This window comes from Muntiacus reevesi, chromosome 19 (assembly GCF_963930625.1).
Source record: "Muntiacus reevesi chromosome 19, mMunRee1.1, whole genome shotgun sequence".
In the NCBI taxonomy this organism is placed as follows: Eukaryota; Metazoa; Chordata; class Mammalia; order Artiodactyla; family Cervidae; genus Muntiacus; species Muntiacus reevesi.
In genome coordinates, this window is record NC_089267.1 from 24,699,831 (window position 1) to 24,721,188 (window position 21,358).

Here is a 21,358-nt window from a genome sequence, read left to right on the forward strand (position 1 = left end):
CAAAACACTTAATTTGCTTTCTTTTTAGTTTAACTGCAAATTAAAACCATTTGGCTCTTAATTTGTAACTTCTAATTAAAAAAAAAGTTATGTGATGAAACCCAAGTGGCCTTATAAAAGGAGAAAATACTGGCAATACAATGGTTTATAAAATCAATTGCCTTGGGCTTCTTCTATTTAACATTTATATATATCAGTAAACTATCAGAGACAAAGAAACATTTATTTAATAAACTAGTTCTTCTGCCCACATTCACAAATGAGTTCTTATAGTCACATACTAGAAGAAATATGCTTAATAACAGACAAAATTCTTATGCAGTGTTTAAAATGGTTATGGAAACAATTGTCATAATAACAAAACATGGTGCTTCTTCTGATTTTCATTAATAAAACTTTAAAAAGTTAATAATGAACTCAGAAGGTAATTTTAATCCATATACACTCTGATTGATTGGAATATACTCTTTTTGGCTTAGGTTTGAACCATTTAAGTATGCTAAGACAGCTATTTTTGATTTATGCATTTCTGTGTTTTCCTTGTCTTTCAGATAGCCATAAATCAAAACTTAATAGGAGGCATGCTATTTCAAATAAAATAAAACAAGAAACACTCTAAACACACAACATATCCAATAGATAAGACAAATATAATACTTAAATTTTCTCTAAAACTTTAATGGAAAGTACCCAAATACAAAACCAGATAAGTAATACTATATTTAAACTAAGTTGCTTATTTCAGTTCAGTTCAGTCGCTCAGTCGTGTCTGACTCTCTGCAACCCCATGGACTGCAGCACGCCAGGCTTCCCTGTCCATCACCAACTCCCAGAGCTTACTCAAACTCTTGTCCATTGAGTCGATGATGCTATTCAACCATCTCATCCTCTGTTGTCCCCTTCTCCTCCTGCCTTCAGTCTTTCCCAGCATCAGGGTCTTTTCAAGTGAGTCAGTTCTTCGTATTAGGTGGCTAAAGTATTGGAGTTTCAGCTTCAACATCAGTCCTTCCAATGAATATTCAGGACTGATCTCCTTTAGGATGGACTGGTTGGATCTCCTTGCAGTCCAAGGGACTCTCAAGAATCTTCTCCAACACCACAGTTCAAAACCATCAATTCTTCAGCGCTCTGTTTTCTTTATAGTCCAACTCTCACATCTATACATGACTACTGGAAAAACCATAGCTCGACTAGTATGTTGGCAAAGTAAATTTGCTTGTTTAGAAACAAATAATTTTAATTTTTCCCGATTTTAAAACATAGAACTTGAACAAAACACAAAAGACATGTATATAATGAGAATTTAGGAAATATGAAAAAAATATTAAAAAAACAAAAAATCTTATTTGGGTGTAAGAACACTTATTTTTCTTTTGTGCATGTGCATATAATTTAAAATTATTTAAACTGTCTCATTGATATAGGATGGACATTAAACTTTTATATTTAAAGTGTACAGTTGAATGAGTTTCCACAGGTGTATAAATCATTGCCACAATCAAATTAATGACTATTTTCCAAAAAGATTTGTGTCCAATTGTAATCTATCCTCCAATGTCTTTCTTCTCTCTGTCTAGGAGTCTAAGTTTACATATGTGAGAACTTTTGATATCCTACACAGGGCTTCCCTGGTGACTCAGATGGTAAAGAATCCACCTGCAATTCTGGAAATCTGGATTCTATCCCTGGATTGGGAAAATCCCCTGGAGAAGGGAATGGCTACCCACTCTAGTATTCTGGCCTGGAGAATCCCATGGACAGAGAAGCCTGGCAGGCTACAGTCCATGAGGGTCACAAAGAGTCAGACACGACTAAGCGACTTTCACTTTCACAGATTCTTAAGATTCTATTCATTTTAAAAAATTCTTTGTTCTTCAGATACAATATTTTTTATTGATCCGTCCTCAAGTTTACTGACGCTTCACTCTGCTATCTGTTATAGTTCTGAACTCAATCAGTGAATTTTTCCATATGTTGCATTTTTCGAGTCTAAGAGTTTTATTTGGTTCTTTTAAAAATAGATTCTGAAAAAAAATAAAAATAAAAATAGATTCTGTTTCTCTGCTGAGATTTCCTCTTTTCATTCATTTCTCCTTCTCCACTCTCTCCCCTCCACAATCCCCCTCCTGCTCTGCTTCTTTCTTAGTTCTGAAGGCAGGTAAAGATGGCAGAGGGTTCAACTGAAATTTTTGCAGTTGTGTCCTCTACAATCATTCCTTTGGAGCAAAACATTCAAGGAAAACAATCGAGACCCTCCCACCAAGGGTGCTGCTTCTCCATATGTGATTTCCCACCACAACCTGCTTGGTTTTGCTTATTCTTACCTTTTCTGGTAACTGGTTTTTATTTTCATTGTACTCAGCAGGGATCCATCACCTATAGAGGGTTTACAACATAGTAGAAACTGTACCCTTGAAATATTTATTCTAGTTTTATAAAAAAATTTTAGATGCAATAAAAGCTAAGAGCTAGACTTTTATAATACAAAATGCCTACCTGTAGCTTTAAAAGCATTTGTTGGGCCCCAGAGAAGTTTTGGGGGTAAAGACTTGGGGCCTTTTTTGGCTTATTTAACAGGCTTCCCGGGTGGCACTGGTGGTAAAGAAACTGCCTGCAGTGCAGGAGATGCAAGAGACATGGGTTTGATCCCTGGGTTGGGAAGATCCCCTGGAGGAGGAAATGGCAACCTCCTCCAGTATTCTTGCCTGGAGAATCCCATGGACAGAGGAGCCTGGGGAGCCACAGTCCATGGGGCTTCAAAGAGTCAGTCACGAGTGAGCATGAGCACAAGAATATTAATCATACCAAGTTAATAGAAATTTGAAATGAGTTTCAGATGGCCATTTGGTTGCACTTGATACTTCCTGTTTCTGCTCCTGGACACATGCCTAGTGAATTAAATTACTGCAATTTTCCAGGCCTTTATTAATTCATTTGTATAGAAAATAGCAACAAAAATACTGCTCTTAAGGGCTCTTAGCAAAAATATGAGAGGTGTCTGACGTTGTTTCCTAATGACCTGGTAATTGTTTAGCAATGAACTGTTAAGTGTTCTAATACAGACCTCTTATTGCCTCCAGTGGCTTTAAAAATTCTGATTCAGCTTTTTCTTTGCGACTACTATTAGTTTCTCTTTCTTTTAGTCGCTAAGTCGTGTCTCTTTCGACCCCATGGACTGTAGCCTGCCAGGCTCCTCTGTCCATGGGATTCTCCAGGCAAGAATACTGGAGTGGATTGCCATTTCCTTCTCCAGGGGATCTTCCCAACCAGGGAATCGAACCTGGGTCTTGTGCATTGCAGGCAGATTCTTTACTGACTGAGCTATGTGGGACGCCCCTGTTAGTCTAATATTGAGCAAAAGTTTGAATACAATGTCATGGAAGAGGAAAACAATGGGATCAAGCATTCTTTTATGTTTTTTAATTTGATGTTTTTCACTTAACAAAATGCCATCATCATTTAATCATTTTCTAGATATTTGATCATCATTCTGAAGCATCTCCCAGAATAAAGCGATGATTCTGAGTGCCTCTGGTGGTTACAGGAAATGTTGCAGCGACGTGTCTGGTGTTTGGCTCACAGATTTCCTCCTCAGATGACCGAATGGTCCTAGCAATGAGCTAGCAACATGACTCCAAAAGTTCTTTGAGCAGCCTTTATTCATGTTGCTTGGGACTGGGCTTACGGTCTCCTGGAGTTAATTGCAGCCGCCAGTCTTTCCTGCCGAGCCAGCTGCTTTTTATGGTCAGAGGAGATAAACAGAGGCTCAATGGGAGATCTATTTCTGGATGTTGAAAGGGCTTCTGTGCGGCTGGCTGTGTGTGCGGGGGGAGTCCCCCAGCCTCCCTCATGGAATGCCTGGGTGATTTCTCGGGCTGTCCTCGTGCGGGTACTTCCTATACCTAATTTAAATAGTAGATCAGCTAAGAGAAACAAATTTCAAAAGTCTTAATGTGTGCAATCATGTCTAACTAGGTAAACCAAAACTCTAATTTGGCAAGCCACTATGTTAATTCAACGTTGAATTAATAACCAGGATGAGAAGTCTATTAATTTGGGGTCACCATGAGCCTGTTGGGCTACAGTTCATAGGGTCACAAAGAGTCGGATACTTCTAATTCTTTTCTTAATACTATTGGTATTATTCGCACTGAGCAACTGAACTCGCATGTTACAACCCAGCGATTATTAAGAACATTCTCTGGGTCAAGTGTGTTTTTTGTGAGGGAAGCAGAAAGGAGTTGCCATTCATTGAATACTAATTTGAACCTCCTGTATGAACATTATCCCCATTGTATTTATTCCCATTGTGCAGTTGTTAAAGCAAAATTTAACTGTATATAATTATGAATGATTTTTAATGCTGTAGTTTGACTTTATTACATATTACTCTTCACATAATACATGAGAAGTCTGGTTCTACCATATTCAAGGAAGGGAAATTGTCTACAGAAAGACCAAACACCTGTTCCAAGGCCATACTACACAAGGGCAGGCAGCAGAAGCCAGGGCTTTGGGTTCAAGTCACTCTTTCAGTACCCCCAGAGCATTTTATTCATGTGATATAAGTTTCTTGCTTAAGAATGCAAGTCATCTGGAAGTTTATACTTCTCCACAAACTTTCGGTTGCAAAATTAATGAGTCACAGGTATGAAATAACTAGTGTGAGGTATATAGTCAATACCTATGTAATATCTTTGTATGTTAACATATGGTAACTAGACTTATTGTGGTGATCACTTTGAAATGTATAGAAAAATCAAATTACTATGTTGTGTAACAGGAGCTAACAGTGTTCTAGGCCAATTATACTTCAAAAATAAACTCACAGAAAAACAGATCAGATCTGTGGTTACCAGAGGCAGGGAGTAGGGGGAACGAAGATTGGATGAAGTCAATCAAAAGGCACGAACTTTTAGCAATAAGTAAATACTAAGGATGTAACGCACAATAGGGTAAATATAATTAACACTGCTCATGTGACATATGAAAGTTTTTAAGGAAGTAAATCTTAAAGTTCTCATCACAAAGAAAAATTGTTTTTTCTATTTTTAAAAAGTTTCTATCTATATGAGATGACGGGCGTTCACTAACCTTTATTGTGTTAATCCTTTCATGATGTATTGATATGTAAGTCAAATTCTGATGCTGTATACCTTAAATCTTTGCCTAGCACTCTCTCCATTAGACCAGTTTTGAGGCCTGGCCTTCTCTGAAATGCATATACATCATGTATCTTTTTACAGAGGAGCTCAATATATGTTTACTAAAAAAATAATTAACTGAATAAAAAATTTTGAATAGGTTTTCAACAAATAAATAAAGAGAACGTCATTGGCATTATTCCGTATGCTTGCAGACACATGGTCTCATGTGATCGGAGCCTCAGCTCTGTATGAGTTATTATTCCCTATTTCCCAATGTTCCTTTGTCCCTGGTAGCTCAGTTGGTGCAATGCAGGAGACCCCGGGTTGATTCCTGGGTCAGGAAGATCCGCTGAAGGGATAGGCTACCCACTCCAGTATTCTTGGCCTTCACTTGTGGCTCAGCTAGTAAAAAATCCACCTGCCATGTGGGAGACCTGGGTTGGGAAGATCCCCGTGGAGAAGGGAAAAGCTACCCACTCCAGTATTCTTGGCCTTCACTTGTGGCTCAGCTAGTAAAAAAATCCACCTGCGATGTGGGAGACCTGGGTTGGGAAGATCCGCGTGGAGAAGGGAAAAGCTACCCACTCCAGTATTCTGGCCTGGAGAATCCCATGGACTGTATAGCCCATGGGGTCACAAAGAGTCAGACATGCCTGAGCATCTTTCACTTTCTTTGTAAAAAATTGCAGATGTTAAAAAATGGATAAGGTAGCTTGCCTGATTCCCTGGTTAATAAGAGGAGATGAGGAAGCAATCTAGTGCTGTGACTCAAGGGTCTTCCTCAGCCTGGGTTCAGATCTCAGCTCTGTCCCTGACAGGCTTTATGATGGGACAAGTTATTTAGACTCAGTCAGTGAGCTTTCTGGCTGGCGCTAGTGGTAAAGAGCCTGCCTACTAATGCAGGAGACATAAGTGACATGGGTTCAATCCCTGCCTTGGGGATATGCCCTGGAGGAGGACATGGCAACCCACTCCAGTATTCTTGCCTGGAGAATCCCATGGGCAGAGGAGCCTAGAGGGCTAAGTACATGACTGACGTGACTTAAGACACACGCAATGCTAACAAATAATTTAACAGTGGTTAAGTCTAATGTTTGGGGGGAACCAGGACACTCTAATGTCACGAAAAAATGCCTTTGCTTCTGAAATCAGACGGGGTTTGCAACTGTCCTGACTTCACTTCATCTCCACCTGGATCCAGGCTCTTCCAGGTAACTCCTGGCTCCTTTTTCCTATTCGAGCTTCTCAAATGTCCTTTTCTTTCCTCTTCCATTTCCCTTCTCCTTTTCATGTCATTCTCCATTTCTTTTCTTTTGGATACCGTTTAATTGCGATGTAGAGAATTCGTCAGCCAGATTTAGAAGGGGTGATCTGGTGAATATGAGATGCAACCAGGACTCTGCGGATAGCTATCTTCTAGCCTCGCCATAACATTAGATTGATTGAACTTAAAAATCCACCTCCTCAATTAAAGGACAAGCAAACAGGACAGCTTCCTTTACCCACGCAGGAAGAGACGGCCTTGGGAGGTGTTGCTGATGCAGACGTCACAGCCTTGCTGTCCCTCCCCTCGTGGAGGAGACCCACTTCTCCTGGAACCCTTGTCCACAGGGTGGGCAACAGCGGATGCGGGCCCTGCAGGGAGGCGGCAAGCAGCATCGGGGCCCCCCGCACCCTATCCGTCCTCTGGCCAGGACCTTGTCTAACACCCAGATGAAGTGATACCCTATTTTCTATCGTCCCTTTCTAGTCAATAAGTGTGCCCCCCAAAGTAACCAGTGGTGTATCTTTTATCACCATTGATTAGTTTCATCAGATTAGTTCATACTGTGTTGCATCCGTATAACCTTGTTGCATCTGCTTCATTTGTTCAACATCTGTGAGAGTCAACCAGATTTTTGGGCATTGCTCTGTTGTTGAGTTGCTAAGTTATGTCCAGCCCTTTTGCAACCCCACAGACTGAAGCCCGCCAGGCGCCTCTGTTCATAGGATTTCCCAGGCAAGAATACTGGAGTATGTTGTCGTTTTCTTCTCCAGGGCATCTTCCTGACCCAGGGATCTAACCTGGGTCTCCTGCATTGGCAGGTGAACTCTTCACCACTGAGCCACCAAGGAAGCCCACACATTGCTCTGTAACTTTTTTAAATATTATTTTTCATATTGTCCTGGAATATTTCATTGTATAAATATATGTAAATATACCCCAGTATACTTGTCCACTTTCCTGTTGATGTGAATGCTTATACATGTCCTTTGGCCAACAAATGCCCTTGTTTCCCTAATGACAGGTATAGGAAGGCATTATAAGGAAGGCATATGTATTTAGCTTTAATGGCTAGTGGTTTCTACTTTTCCCACTCCATGCCAGCCCCTTCTGTCTGAAGAGCAGTCACTACCCTAAGCCAAACTGTTACCTTCACAGTATTTGTGTCTCCACGCAGAATGGTCGATCGTCACTGTCCTGCATGCTTTCCTCAAACTCTGCCACAGCAACACCACACGACCCGCCTTCCAAAATGCACACCCATGAATTTCTGTGCATTCCCGCTTTTCCACTCTTAAGAATCTGGTGCAGAAATGACTTCAGTAACTTTCCAGATTTATTTATATACGTGTAATTTCGGCACTGACCAATTTTACCTTTTGATGTCTTTAAATTCCAAATCTACTGGGAAAAAAACCAAGAGTCTTCTCTTTTAAAAACTTTTATTAGGCATTGCTAGATGACGGTGCATGATGTCCTGCACACATCATGCAAGTAAACAGCGCTCCACAGGAATCCACACAACAGTTCATACAGTGACAAAGTAGCTGGTTCCCTTTATAGTCTGCATCCAAGTAGAGTGAATGTTGTTACACCCCTCCATGAGACCTGGTCTCAAGGTTAAGATTACCCTTCCATTCTAAAACAATCAACCAAAAACAACAAAAGATAAATGTAGAAGCCCAACCACAATACAGAGCCATAGGGACATTAGTAAAAGCTCAAAATTGTGGACTCCAAAGTCTTAGAAGGTGTCCATCTTTTGAAAGGCTTGACCCTAAAATTTGTGTGATCTGACACATGGGTTGCTTTTACTGCCAGCAGCAAGTGAGAATGTATTTATGAAGGATCATTACATTGATACATATCCACTGAAAATTCTTGAGGTAATAGATTTTTAAATTTCACTGCTTAAAGAAAAAAAAATCTGTTAATTTCCATGTCCCATCCAGCAGGACATATCTGTTGGCAGGAAGATTCTTCTCCTCTTTTTTCTTTGTCAAATATTTACACATATTTGCATATACAACCTGTGTCTTTGTCTTTTCTAAACACATGATTTATTTTCATTATTCATTATACATTCATCAGGAAAAGTTGAATTATATACTATGGTACATAAAGAATACAACAACACCAGCTTTTTGTATAAAACTAACACAAAAGGCAAAGACCAAGAAGAGCAGGATAATATATTGCCCAAATGTCTCACTGTTGATAAAGCCCACTGTGAATGAGTAACTCCATTTAAATAGCAAACACCATCATTCTTCGGCATCTCTGTGGAATTACAGACAAAATATTATCAAAGACAAGTGGTAATGAACTGGTCAAATTCCTGAAGTACCATATAATTACTTTTATTTTTAATGCTTTGTAAAGTAATTTTGTCCTAATTGGAGCTATAAAGACTTATAGCCATTCCAATTCTTGTTTTAAACTTTAATAATCAGCATTCTTTTTGGTGGCTTAAAAACACATTTCAGTTGTAATGGCTTCAGTTTATGGTGTTTAAGATCCTTTTTTAAAATACTTTAGCTTAACAATGATGATGAATCTAAGAAAAATACATTGGCTAACCTGCTGTTCTGGAGAAAATACAGTGAATGAAGGTGGCGAATGCAGCCTACATATATATATTCCTAAAGTGTCTCATCAGCACTTTAAATAGAAGGACAAAGAAACACTCACAAAAATATATGGCTCTTCAGATAAGAAACAAAGTCAAGTGAAAAAAATAAGGCACTAATAACATAGATAAATGTTTCATACTCTCATCACACAAAGCACCATATGAAGGTTAAAGGGACTATACATTAGTGCTATTGGAAAATGGTAATAAACCCAGTTTCCCCAACCTTAATTCACTAATTTCTTCTTTTCTTAAAAGTAATTAATGTATAAACACTAGAACAGTGGGGGGAAGAATTATATATTATGCTAAAAGCACAATTCATGGGACCAACAGCATGAAATAACCACTTGGAGATAAGAAGCCGTCACTCTAAAAATGTAAGAAATTAAAGTCTTAAGCGCTCCCAATTTTTCAACATTTTCATCACAACAGAATTTGTTTCCTTTCCAATCTTCTTTTAACAATTTATACAAAAGAGTATTAATATTTTCTATTTTATTTCTACATGCCTCTTTCTTAAAATATATTCAAAATGACTTCCTCCACATAGTTTTATGAATACCAAAGTTAATATGAAATGACCAATGAAATGTAGAAAGGGATAAAAAGTAAAATTACATAAATATTTGCCGAGGTCATTGAAAAAGCAAAGAAAATCTCTTTTCAACCAGGCTCATATGTTACTATGAAAAGGAGTATGACATTATTAATGTTACAGAGAATGAAAAGCATGTGAGGAGGCTATGGACAAGACCTGGTGTGACCTACTAGTGAGACACTCATCTTAAAATTAAGACATTCTTCTCATTTGCTATTGTTTGTGAGAAGGTAATTTAAATGGACTATATTCTGGTAATTCAAAGGAAGTAAAATTTATTCTCTAGAACTGCAATTTCTAAATATACAATAATGGCAGGTTAAAGACTCAAAATGTTTTCTTTTTAGTATTTTAAATTCTTTTTGAAAAAGAGAATAGGCCCACAATTTTGCAACATATACATATACATATAAATAAATTTGTTTCACGAAGACATCTAATAATTTTGTTTGCGATAGAAACAAAACAACTAACTGTCGTGGCTTCTTAATAAATAATGTGTTAACATAACAACATTTTTATGCCACTGTTTTTGTGTTCTTTCCACACAAAATTATTTTTATGATACTTATTACTTATTAGGCTAATAATTTCTTTCATAATAAACAAGATTGCCAATTAATTTTTACATTAAAAACCTGTAACAGATTGTCCTTGTTAAGGTGTGTGTATATATATATATATATATGCCAATATACCAATTAGTGTTCTAAGTTTCATACAAAATACAAGGTAGGTTTACTTTTTTCAAGACCATCTAAAGACTTTAATTATGATGAATATGATCAAATAACAAAATTAAGCTCTTGTCATATAGAATTTAAAATAATACATCTTAAAGAAAGGGTTTGTAATCAGCTGATAAAAATCACACTTTACCTAGAATTTTCTTTATAAAGGAACACAAAGCATGCTAATTTTGTATAAACTGAAAATTTCAGATACCTCTATCATATATTTAGTGTTTACTTGAAAGAATAAAGGTATATTTGGACACAGAAGAAATAATATATAGTGAAAAATATTATTTTTAAGAACTTGACTGAATTATTCACACTATTTCTCCAGTGGGAGCATGAGGTGAACACCTAACTTTACAGGGAACTGATAACCAAAGTAGTGGGCCAGCTACAAGGAAAAATCTGAAGTAACGTTATCTCAGCAATTTGGGGGGCATTTAACACCCAAGTTTGACTCTCCCTTAAGTTCTTCCATATTATATAATAAACCTATACTAAATATACCTTGAGTATGGGTTATCATATCAATGAAAATGCTGAACATTTGCGAACTTTGCATGGTTTCTCTAGAAAAGGGCTAATATGAGTTATATTCAATGCTATCCACTGTAGATTATGAAAAAGTCTAATAATGTTCACAGAGTAAGGATCCATGGTCAAGTCTTACATACAAATGCAACAACATTATAAATCCAGCCTTAAGACCAAGCTGTGGGATTTTTGTTGAAACAAAGACCCCCCAGGCACACATCTGGCTATTCTGGAGGAATCAAGAATGACTTGGGGGTCACACTGAATGAATGTCCACACGTGCTTTCTGTCCAGCCAAGACGCAAACACAATATTGACCTTACAATAGTCCTGAAGCAATTTTGAAAGCTACATTTTAGAGTATTTCTAGGCTTTCTGACTCAACTGACATCTCATTCATTTTACTTCATTTTACTTCTTATCAGAGGGCTGGGCCTGGTGTGCTGCCGTCCATGGGGTCACAAAGAATTCAACAGGACTTAAGGGCTGAGTAACAAGAGGGCAGGGCAGGGTGTTCCAACTTGTATCAAGAATAGGGACAGTGTTCCAAGTTGTCCTGGTATGTTTCAACTTACAGATAAAAGAGGCCAAGGTATGTATATATTATATTTACTACCACGGCCAAATTGTGGGGTCCTTTCAGTCTGAATTTCATTCGAGTCAAAAAAGCTAATGGTCAGACAGAATTTATCCCACATTCGGTCAAGACAGTAAGGGGATTGCAGAGGGAAAAAGCAAGATAACTAGGAAATCTAGAAAGAAAACAGAAACTTGATGTTCAAGAATGTGAGTATCACTTTACAAGCAGGGGAAAAAGTAGTATGATGGATCAGAGTGACAAAAATGTGGGATAGTCCTGAAAAAACAAAAAATATTTTCTATGCTAATAAGAGACGCAGAAGTACAGAACAGACTTTTGAACTCTGTGGGAGAAGGTGAGGGTGGGATGTTTCGAAAGAACAGCATGTATATTATCTAGGGTGAAACAGATCACTAGCCCAGGTGGGATGCATGAGTCAAGTGCTCGGGCCTGGTGCACTGGGAGGACCCAGAGGAATCGGGTGGAGAGGGAGGTGGGAGGGGGGATCGGGATGGGAATACGTGTAACTCTATGGCTGATTCATATCAATGTATGACAAAACCCACTGAAAAATAAAAAAAATAAAAAAAATAAAAAGGTTGTATAATCTAAGCAAAGCAGAGTTAAATACACCTAATGAAATTTCTTTTGTAAACTAAAAGGAAGTGGCCAAAAAAGGTAGTAGCAATCTTTTATGTTTTTTTAAAATTCATTGCCTTTTAAGGCCATATTGATAGTCTCAAAACAGTCACTTCTTTAGCCAAAAAAGAACATAGTTTCTAACATGGAAAGTTACATGCTGCTAAAATGGGCACTATGCATGAGGCTATATAGTCCATAGGGTTGCAAAGGGTCAGACATGATTGAGTGACTAATACATTTTTTTTTAATGAGGAAATGTAAAGTGTGTGATATTTGAAGGCTTCAGCTAATGATCCAAAGAGACAACTGCAAGTCTCACACTACTGAGACTCCGCTTCTTGGATTTTGATTAAGTGACTAAAGTTCCAGCCCCAGAACAGCGATGGACAGTAGAAGCCCCACACGACAGTTGGCTGTGAAATGAGTATAGTTTCACCCTCTGTGCAGTGCCCAGTCCCTTAGTCCTGTCCGACTCTTTGTGACCCCCAGGGACTGTAGCCTACAGGCTCCTCTGTCCATGGAGATTCTCCAGGCAAGAATACTGGAGTGGGTAACCATGCCCTCCTTCGGGGGATCTTCCCAGCCCAGGGATCGAACCCAGGTCTCCTGCATTGCAGGTGGATTGTTTACCATCTTAGCCACCAGCGAAGCCCCTCTATGATTTACAAAGAAGTGTCTTTCTCTTTTAAAGGTTTGCATTGGAAAGGCAGCATTTCACAATCTTGAATACTCCCCAAATTTGGACTCTGATTTCATTCAGACCAAATTTATAATTATTTCATAATTATTAAAACAATAATTATGGATATTCATATTAAAATGGGATTTGCAACTTATTTTCCAGAGGAAGATGTCATAATTAAAATACAATGATTTGAACAACAAAATATGCTTACACGGCTATTAACAGTAGTTTTTATTTACTATGGTACTAGTTGGTGGAATTTCTTTTATAGATTTCATGAAAAATAAAAAATGCAGCTAAAACTTGTAGTGGAAACTAACTTAACATTTTAAACAAATATTCCAATGAAGTTATTAGGTAACATGTATTAATTGCTTGCTAAGTTCAAGTTCCTAATACCAATTTTTAGAATTACTATATGTTTCGGAAACTTGGCTGTATCTTTTTCAGGTGTGTTTTACTTGTTTTAAATTTTCCGCTTCTGATTCCACCCTTCTCCCTGCGTGCCTGCCAGATTTAAAGAAGTGACATCTATTTGCTAACACTGTTATTCTATCTCCATCAAAACATTGTGATCAGTTTCTTCAACTCTGTCAGATTACTTAAAATGACACAAGCCTTTTAAAGTGCATTATTGGGCCTTAAGGCTATATTTATAATAGGCATTAACACAAAACAATAAAGCTGACCACAGGAAAGATTACTTTCAAGAGTTGAGACAGATCTTGGCCACAAATACGAAAGGTTAAGCACACAATCCAATGGGAAGACTGACATTAAGGCATATGTGCAGCTTGCATAAAAAATTCAAATATAAAATGGCATTTGGTATGAATTTTTATCTTGGTACTTAATGAAGTATACCAATTAATATTACCTAGGCCACTAACCTTTATAATCATGAATTCAATACAGCTTATAAAATTGTAGTGTTAAAAACAACTGCATTGTTTAATAAGGGAGAAACTAGATCAATGTGTTGGCAGATGTACTGTAATTTGACAAAAGTCCAGGAGTAATGAAACTGCTTTGCAGGTTTCTAAGTGAGTTTTTAACCCACTCCTTTCCTCCTCTTTTCTACTGTAGAGGAGCTGGTTAGAGTCACAGAAGTGGAGAAAATGAGGTTGGGTTGTTTCAGGGCTGGAAAACTGTTTGAAGGTCTTGTGGGGAGCCTTGGGCCATCTATTTGGGTGATAGGATCAAAAGATAAGGACTCACCTGTGGCCTTGGGACTCAAGAGATGATGGGTGACACAAGACAGGGAATTTCCTGATAGGCACTAATGAATCCGATATCACAGAAAGGACAGCACAATTAAAGATATCAGGTTGTAACCTGACCAGTGTTTAATTATCTTTGATTGTTTTCCAGTCTGCTCTACCTTTATGAAACAATAGCACCTATCAGAAAATCAGGGTGGTGGCAAGAGAATGCTGTTTGTGCCAAAAGGTTTGATTCCTCTTTTCTTCTTGACTCCACATACAGAAGTCCTTAAGGAAATGCTGGGAATCGTTGTAAAATAAATGTCATGCTGTTCTGTTTATAAGCACCCCAACGAACCATCAACTTTATGTACACGCAACATTATTTTTCTGTGGATAATGTGGTCATTCATAATTACCAACATATTGCTTCCTACTTTTCACAATGGCATAATTAAGCTCCTCTGTGGAACAACATGCATGAACATGGATAGTGTTTTTAAAAATGTGACAAACATGATCACTTTAGCCATTTCACTTAAATTCCTCAAGTTTTGAAACTAGGCAATCCAAACATCAATGTATCTTTCTCTCATTATATTATAGACATCTCATTGTATTTTATTTTTATTGGAATAAGATGAATTTTCTTTTGTGTTGGCAAGATATTTATTGGGCTGATCAAGCATGAGGACAAATTATCCTGCAAAATATGCTTTTCTTTAAAAATGGTGCACTTTTACACAACTTTTTCTCCAAGAAAATGGTCTTAAATATACTATCTCTATGATCTGCATTCATTGAAAGTGCATTAAAATTTTATTACAAATATAAAAACCAAATTTAAAAACTTATGAAAATGTTCACACAGTGACAAAAATACATGTAAAGGGTCTTCACCAATGTTTTGTAACAGAGAAGTGAAAACAATCTTGATGTCCACTTAATAGGGGGCTGATTAAATTAATGTATGCCCCTCAATGGAATATGTAGTAATTTACAAAAGAATGAGGTAACTCTATTTAAACACTTATGGAAATATGTCTACCAACACATAGTAAAATGAAAAATAGTCACAGGACAGTGAGTATTATTCTATTTGTACAAAACTAATACATACACAGATACACACACACATACATATTTACTTATTTGTATATTTTTAGATAGTATCTGGAAAGACCTAAACCAAACCATTAACAGTGGTTACCCCTAGAAAATAAGGGGTGGGGAAAAGCAGAGGAATTTGTATTTTATAATTCCTTATAGTTGATTTTTTTTAAAGGAGCATATATTACATTTATAATGAAAACATATTAAAATGATAAGCCTTGGATAAAAAGATATTCATCTTATACACATACTTCTTTTTCTAAAGTCATTTCTAAAATTTCCTCCAAAAGGTAAGGTTGTTTTACCCTCAATGTTGGCACTAACATATAAATAATCTCTTTTATCTTTCTCCTACCTTTTTAAGATCTTAATGACACTTAGCAAAAAAATTCGCAAATACCTACTATAAGTCACTAGCAGGGAAAGGCCTGATATATAGCAACTCTGAAAGTGAAAAATGCACACATTAATTTTAAAAAGTCTACAAAATATAAAAATGAAAATCCTGTGCAATGCTGTGCACTCTATCACAAGTGTTGATGAGATAGCCTTCACTGATAACAGACACTACTCTGTAAGTGGAAAACTGGAACATTTCCAAATCATATAAAAATATCTCCAAAAGATAAGTTATTCAAAGAAAGGAATAAAAAATCCCTGAGTAGGCCAAAGACAATAGACACACAGATACAATAACCTAAGGAAATAGATTATCCAGGACCAGAGAGTATATTATTTAGCTAGTTGGTATATATGTATTCATATGCAGCTATGTATATATCTAAATATATATACATACACATATCATACATAGACACATCCACTAGATTTGGAATTCATCACATACACACATCATTAAACTAACACCTAAGTCCAGGAAGGGAAAGACTAATTTACAAAAATTAAGCACTTTTCTGACAAAATTATGTGGATTTAGGGCTAGAACTTTCCATTCTCTCAGTTTTCATACTAAAGGATGTATACTAGGCACTCAATAAATAGTTGTTGGATTGGTAGATAGTTGCATGAATGAAAAAACAGTGTAGAGGCACGGATGAATTTGTGAAGCTACAGCATGACTTCTTGTATCATGTTATGCTTTTGAAATATGCTATTCTAGGACCATAAAAGGACACAGCCTCCTCTAACTGGAAATAGACTAGCCCAGCAGTAAAATTTTTCTGAGTGTTACTCAGAGAGAATGGAAGGGCTGGCTTGTTATCTGTGCACATAAACTTCACAATCATGTACTTTTTAGATCAAATAAAAATGATAAATGTTATACTCTGAAGCCCAACAAGACAAACTATCCATGTTAATGCATGTTTTATCACATAATCTATTTCAATTAAGAAAAGGAAGCTGACAAGTAAATGCTACATCAATACCAATAACTAATGTTAAGGATTTGGAGACAAATGGAAACTTTAGGCTTCTTAGGGGTCTTTAATGATGAATACTCATAATGAAAACAAAATAAAACACAATTCAGTTATTTGTCCTTTTCTTACTTTTAAAGACTTCTCAGTTTGGTAAAACATCCTGAAAAAAAAATTTTTTTTTCATTTTTTGCTTCCTCCTCTAAAAGCAGTTTATGTTTCAGATAAACCTGTGAACATAAAAAGTTTTGTTTCAAGTCACCCCTCCATAAGAAGAGACCAACACATTATTATGCATTGAAGCAGTAAATATAAGAAAAATCCTTCAAAGACAGTATCTGTTTTTATGAAAACTTGGAGACAAATAGAGAGAGAAAGGAGAGGTGAGAGGGTGGGGTTTTAAATAATACTATATGCTTAATCTAAAGCATAATTACTATCATCACAAGTTGGTTAAACAATTAGCAGAATGGGGATATGTTCAAAGGCCTCAGCAGTTCTCTCTACAGCAAACTCACTTAAATTAACTATAGAGTGAAGCAAGTATGCCAACATGTAAGAAATCTGCTAAGAAGACTGAATGTTTAGGTCTCGAGAATTTCCTAGAAGCAACCTATCAGTTTTGTCAGTTTATAAAGTTTGATAATCCTTGAGGTGACACTGCACAAATTTCCTTGTGTGCATCTGAGACACACAGAGAAACAGCAAGAAATAGAAAGGTTCAACATCAAAATAGCCTGTTGTCTACGTTGACTTTAATTCAGTATGTTACCAAATTATGCCCACAAAGGAACGATCGTCTTTAAATATGTCTACAAAAATATGGAAAAATAGTGTAGAGGCATGGAACTCGACAAGAACAAGGTATTGGACCTAGGTTTAATATAGATATGTATATACACACACATTCACACCCCTACAGTATACACTCCGGTAACTACGATTCTTCTCATTTAGTTTCATTAGTTCCTTTTTGGGCATTGAGATTTTGAACAATTAGAGCATCTGAAGGAGGAAGGAATTATACGCTTGGGCCACGAATGAAAAGAGGTGCATGTGGTGAGCCTCCATCTTCTGAAAGGTGGCCTTGCTCATTGGTGCAGGGGGCACTTGAGTCATCCACCCCAAGTCTCAGAAGGCCTGGAGGGACAGTCAGGGACAGAGACAGTCTAAGCTATGCTCAGGAGACACATGCTCAGACAGTTCTGAGGATAACTGGTTCTAACTGAAGTGCTGTCTTCCAAGAACCATGAAGAGTTATGATATAGATGTTTATAGTCTATGAAAGTGACCGTTTCGTAAAAGCAGCAATCTGTATACGGAAAAGACAGGATACCATGTCGGGAACGCACTGGAGCTAGAGGCATTGTGGCCTGCAGAGAACACGGGGGAAGAGGAGGCAGAAGGTTCCTCTAGACGGTTGCAAGGTGCAGCCCTCGGACGCGTGTATCATCCTATGCGGTTCTTACCCAGACCTGCGCTGTGAGACGACATCATCTGCATTTACCAGTGCATTCCTGTCCGTGATCGTTTTCTCTGTTTTTTACAAAGGCAATAGATAGGAAATACAAATAAACCTGGGGATTAAAAAACAAAGAAAAAGATTAAAGTTAATTAAAAGGACAGGCTTTTAGTACTATAGATTTGTAATGTTTCTATTTTCAAATGTTCATTTTGCAAGCTATTTATTAATAATCATCATTTAGCAATACATGAAAAGAGGGAAGATATCTATGCTATGAAACAAACTTAGTTTTTCAAGATTCTCTTCTTTATTCTTTTTGTTTGTTTTTTAAACTCTCTCCTCACCTTTTAACAGAGTCTGTGACACCAGTTTTGATATAAATTTTTTTAATCAAAATACCAAAACAAGTTTAAGTCTTCTTTATTAACTCTGATCATATCTCTCATACTGATATTCATGCTTTGGTTTCAGGCCATATAACATGTTACTCAAGAAGATGGGGGGTGGCGCAAATGTCAGCTTTGATTCCCAATTCTACCATTTGTGAGGTCCTAGTGACTAGCTTTAATTTCCTCAACTGTAAAATGCAGAAATAGCATCTACTTCATAAAGCCTCACTCATTGTAAGAACTTATAAATGTCAGTTACTTTATAATTCTATCTATCCTGCACATACGAACTACTTGCTAAACGGAACTTTACATATAAAATCATTTTATGTAGGAAAAAAAGAGAAATCCTATCTACTACGTGGAACAATTATCCAAGCAGCCTTTAGCGATCATGTTTTCTTTTAAAGTCTCTAAAGCAAGGGTTGTCAAAGTGTGGTCCGTGGACCATCAGCACAGGGTCACCTAACCTTTTAGAACTAGAAATCCATGGGTCCCGTCTCTCTAGTGAAGCAGCAACTAGGGCAAGGACCCGCTAACTTGTGTTTTAACCAGCCTTCATGGTTCTTATAAAGCACTCCAGAGTCTCAGAATCACTGCTTGAAATGTGTATTTTAATACACCTGTATGAATGAAACTATATTTATAATCACTGATACATTTTCTATTTGTCAGTGCTCAATTTTATGTTGGGCATGTGTTCCTACACACATCAAACGTATCTTTTTGACCCAGGGAATCCTTTCATTAGAACTAACCAAACTGTACCAGAGCCTCTTTCCTTTGATGCTCTAAACTGAACTCAGAATTGGAAAATCTGGGTTCTTGTCCACTGGAAGCTTTTGGTAAAATACTAGTTACACTAACTTTTGTATTAAAAGAGGGTTAATAATGCTTTATAAGAAATATGAATGAGAGTATTCATGGACTGAAGAAGTGCCACACAAATGCATCCTATATGAAACACGCTCCTCTCAATCTATAAATCATCTGCTGATGGCTTATCTAGAGCAAGCATGGGACAGGTATCTCCCCAACTTAATAACTGACTCACTATGACATTTACATTCGTGTTCTCTCTATGGCACCCAGAGAATTCTTCTCTCAAATACGTTAAGTGTCTCTTACCGATGACAACTGCTATGGCCCCTAGTGCTAATCCCAAGACCAGAATAAGAGGTGCAACGAACAATTTTCCAGCTGGAAAACAAAAGGCAAACCATTTAGAGAGTCTTAAACTAAAACCAAGATACAAATTCAGCAACGCTTTTAAATATCACAGTGTGCATTTTTAAGGAGTCATTATAATTAAGGCAATATTTCTCTGGAAATGTATCAGGTGTAGAACAAATACGTAAATTTAGTAACTTCATTCAAATCCTGGGCACATGAGTCATCCATCTCATAAATTACTTACCTTATACAACCAAGAAAATTCTAAAGCTACTGACTCACTTTACTCCACCAGAACCATTCAGCTTTGTGCTTTTCCTTTAGATCTCTTCCATCTTATTTTTTTTTTTTTAATATTCTGAAAGACTAAAAAGGGTGTGACACATCCTGAGCTGGCCAAAGAAAATCTAATTAGCTCACAAAATGGAGAGCTAGCAGGGGCTACAAGGGGTTCTGCCCAAACCCACATCTGAAAACGTGATTTATATATTTCCTGGGTCCAAAGAAAACTAGCAATAGGAACATCTAATATACTGAATGACAAATGGGATGTTTCAATACTGTTGTTAGAGAAAATTACCAGTAGACACACAATATACTGAAGGGTATTCAAATAAATCATTTTAGCAAACTTAAAAAGGAAGTGCCTATAAGAAGGCTAAACACTGGTAAGGATGCCAGTGGCATCAACCAGCACTTTTTCTTCTGAATGAATAACTGAGCAGTGATTACAATAAACTCTAGTTACAGCACACAGTTCACACTGGGATTCTACTGGTGTTACAAGGCACTAGCACAAAAATAGAGGCTAACAGTTAACACCTTTACATTGTCATCTTTACCATTACATGGGCGTCTTGATCTCAGAGCATGTAGCAACAGCCACAGAACCCAAACACAACAAGAGAAGAGGAAGGGATGGAGGGACTTTGCAGTAGAATCACGTTGCTGTTGAAGAATCAAGCAGCAATGCCATTCTATAAATAAGGATGGTAATTTGGATTAACCAACTACATTAGAAAACAGAAACATAATGCTGCCGTTTGTTGGAAATTTGTCAGAAAAATATTAACATTTTTTATTCTTAAGAAAGGGTCTCTGGAACCACAGAAAATATATAGACAGAAAATATTTCTTTTAGGAAATTTATTTTTTAATATCTAATTTTGAAAAAATTGCCATTCAGTTGACAAAATGTCTAACCATGAGGTTTACTTACATTTTTCACCTATGATATAATTTATCAAGCAATACTAAATCCCACTGAACAATTCTATTTTGTGCACTCATAAAGTTACGCTTGAGTTTAGAATATATTGACTTGCATATTTCAAGTGAATCTGTTTTCTCCTGTACATGTAGCTCAGTGTGCTCATTCATATTTCTTTTTTAAGTAATTATCAATTTTCATAAGAAAGATATATTTTCATAAAACATGACTGCAAAGTAACAGCACTGCTACTTCCAAACATCACAGAACTCAAGGAACCAGATATGTGCTCTCTTTTTCTCTGGGAAGCAATAAACTTATTACAATCATGCAATCAATATTTGATACATGTTTAAGTCTACTTTTAAAACTGTCTTGAGGACAGTTAAGCTCAGATTCTGTTATTCCTAGATCAATAATAATTCTTTTAAAATACTATTCTTAATAGCTGAAACAACATTCTATCATATCCATATATCCTATCTTATTTAAATATTTTAGTACTTACTTTTTGTTCCCTTTTCTGCTATTTTAAATTATACTTGCAAGTACACCATTGTCAGCCTAGATTTATCATATTCTAAAATGTCCATGAAGTTACCATC

General features: G+C 36.8%; 1 protein-coding gene across 3 annotated transcripts in view; it reads right to left on the bottom strand.

The window, feature by feature from the left end:
* RNF217 (ring finger protein 217) overlaps positions 1-21,358 on the bottom strand; it is a 155,414-nt gene that overhangs the window by 23,679 nt on the left and 110,377 nt on the right. The window contains exons 5-7 of one of the 3 annotated variants that reach the window (XM_065911790.1): positions 19,499-19,570; positions 17,986-18,093; positions 7,837-17,828 (exon numbers count right to left, since the gene is read on the bottom strand). In XM_065911790.1, coding sequence (XP_065767862.1) covers positions 18,020-18,093; positions 19,499-19,570 — 146 coding nt within the window. In that variant the 3' untranslated portion in view covers positions 7,837-17,828; positions 17,986-18,019. Of the gene's footprint in view, positions 1-7,836; positions 18,094-19,498; positions 19,571-21,358 lie in introns of those variants that run through there. The other 2 variants (XM_065911791.1, XM_065911789.1) reach the window with 2 other exon arrangements.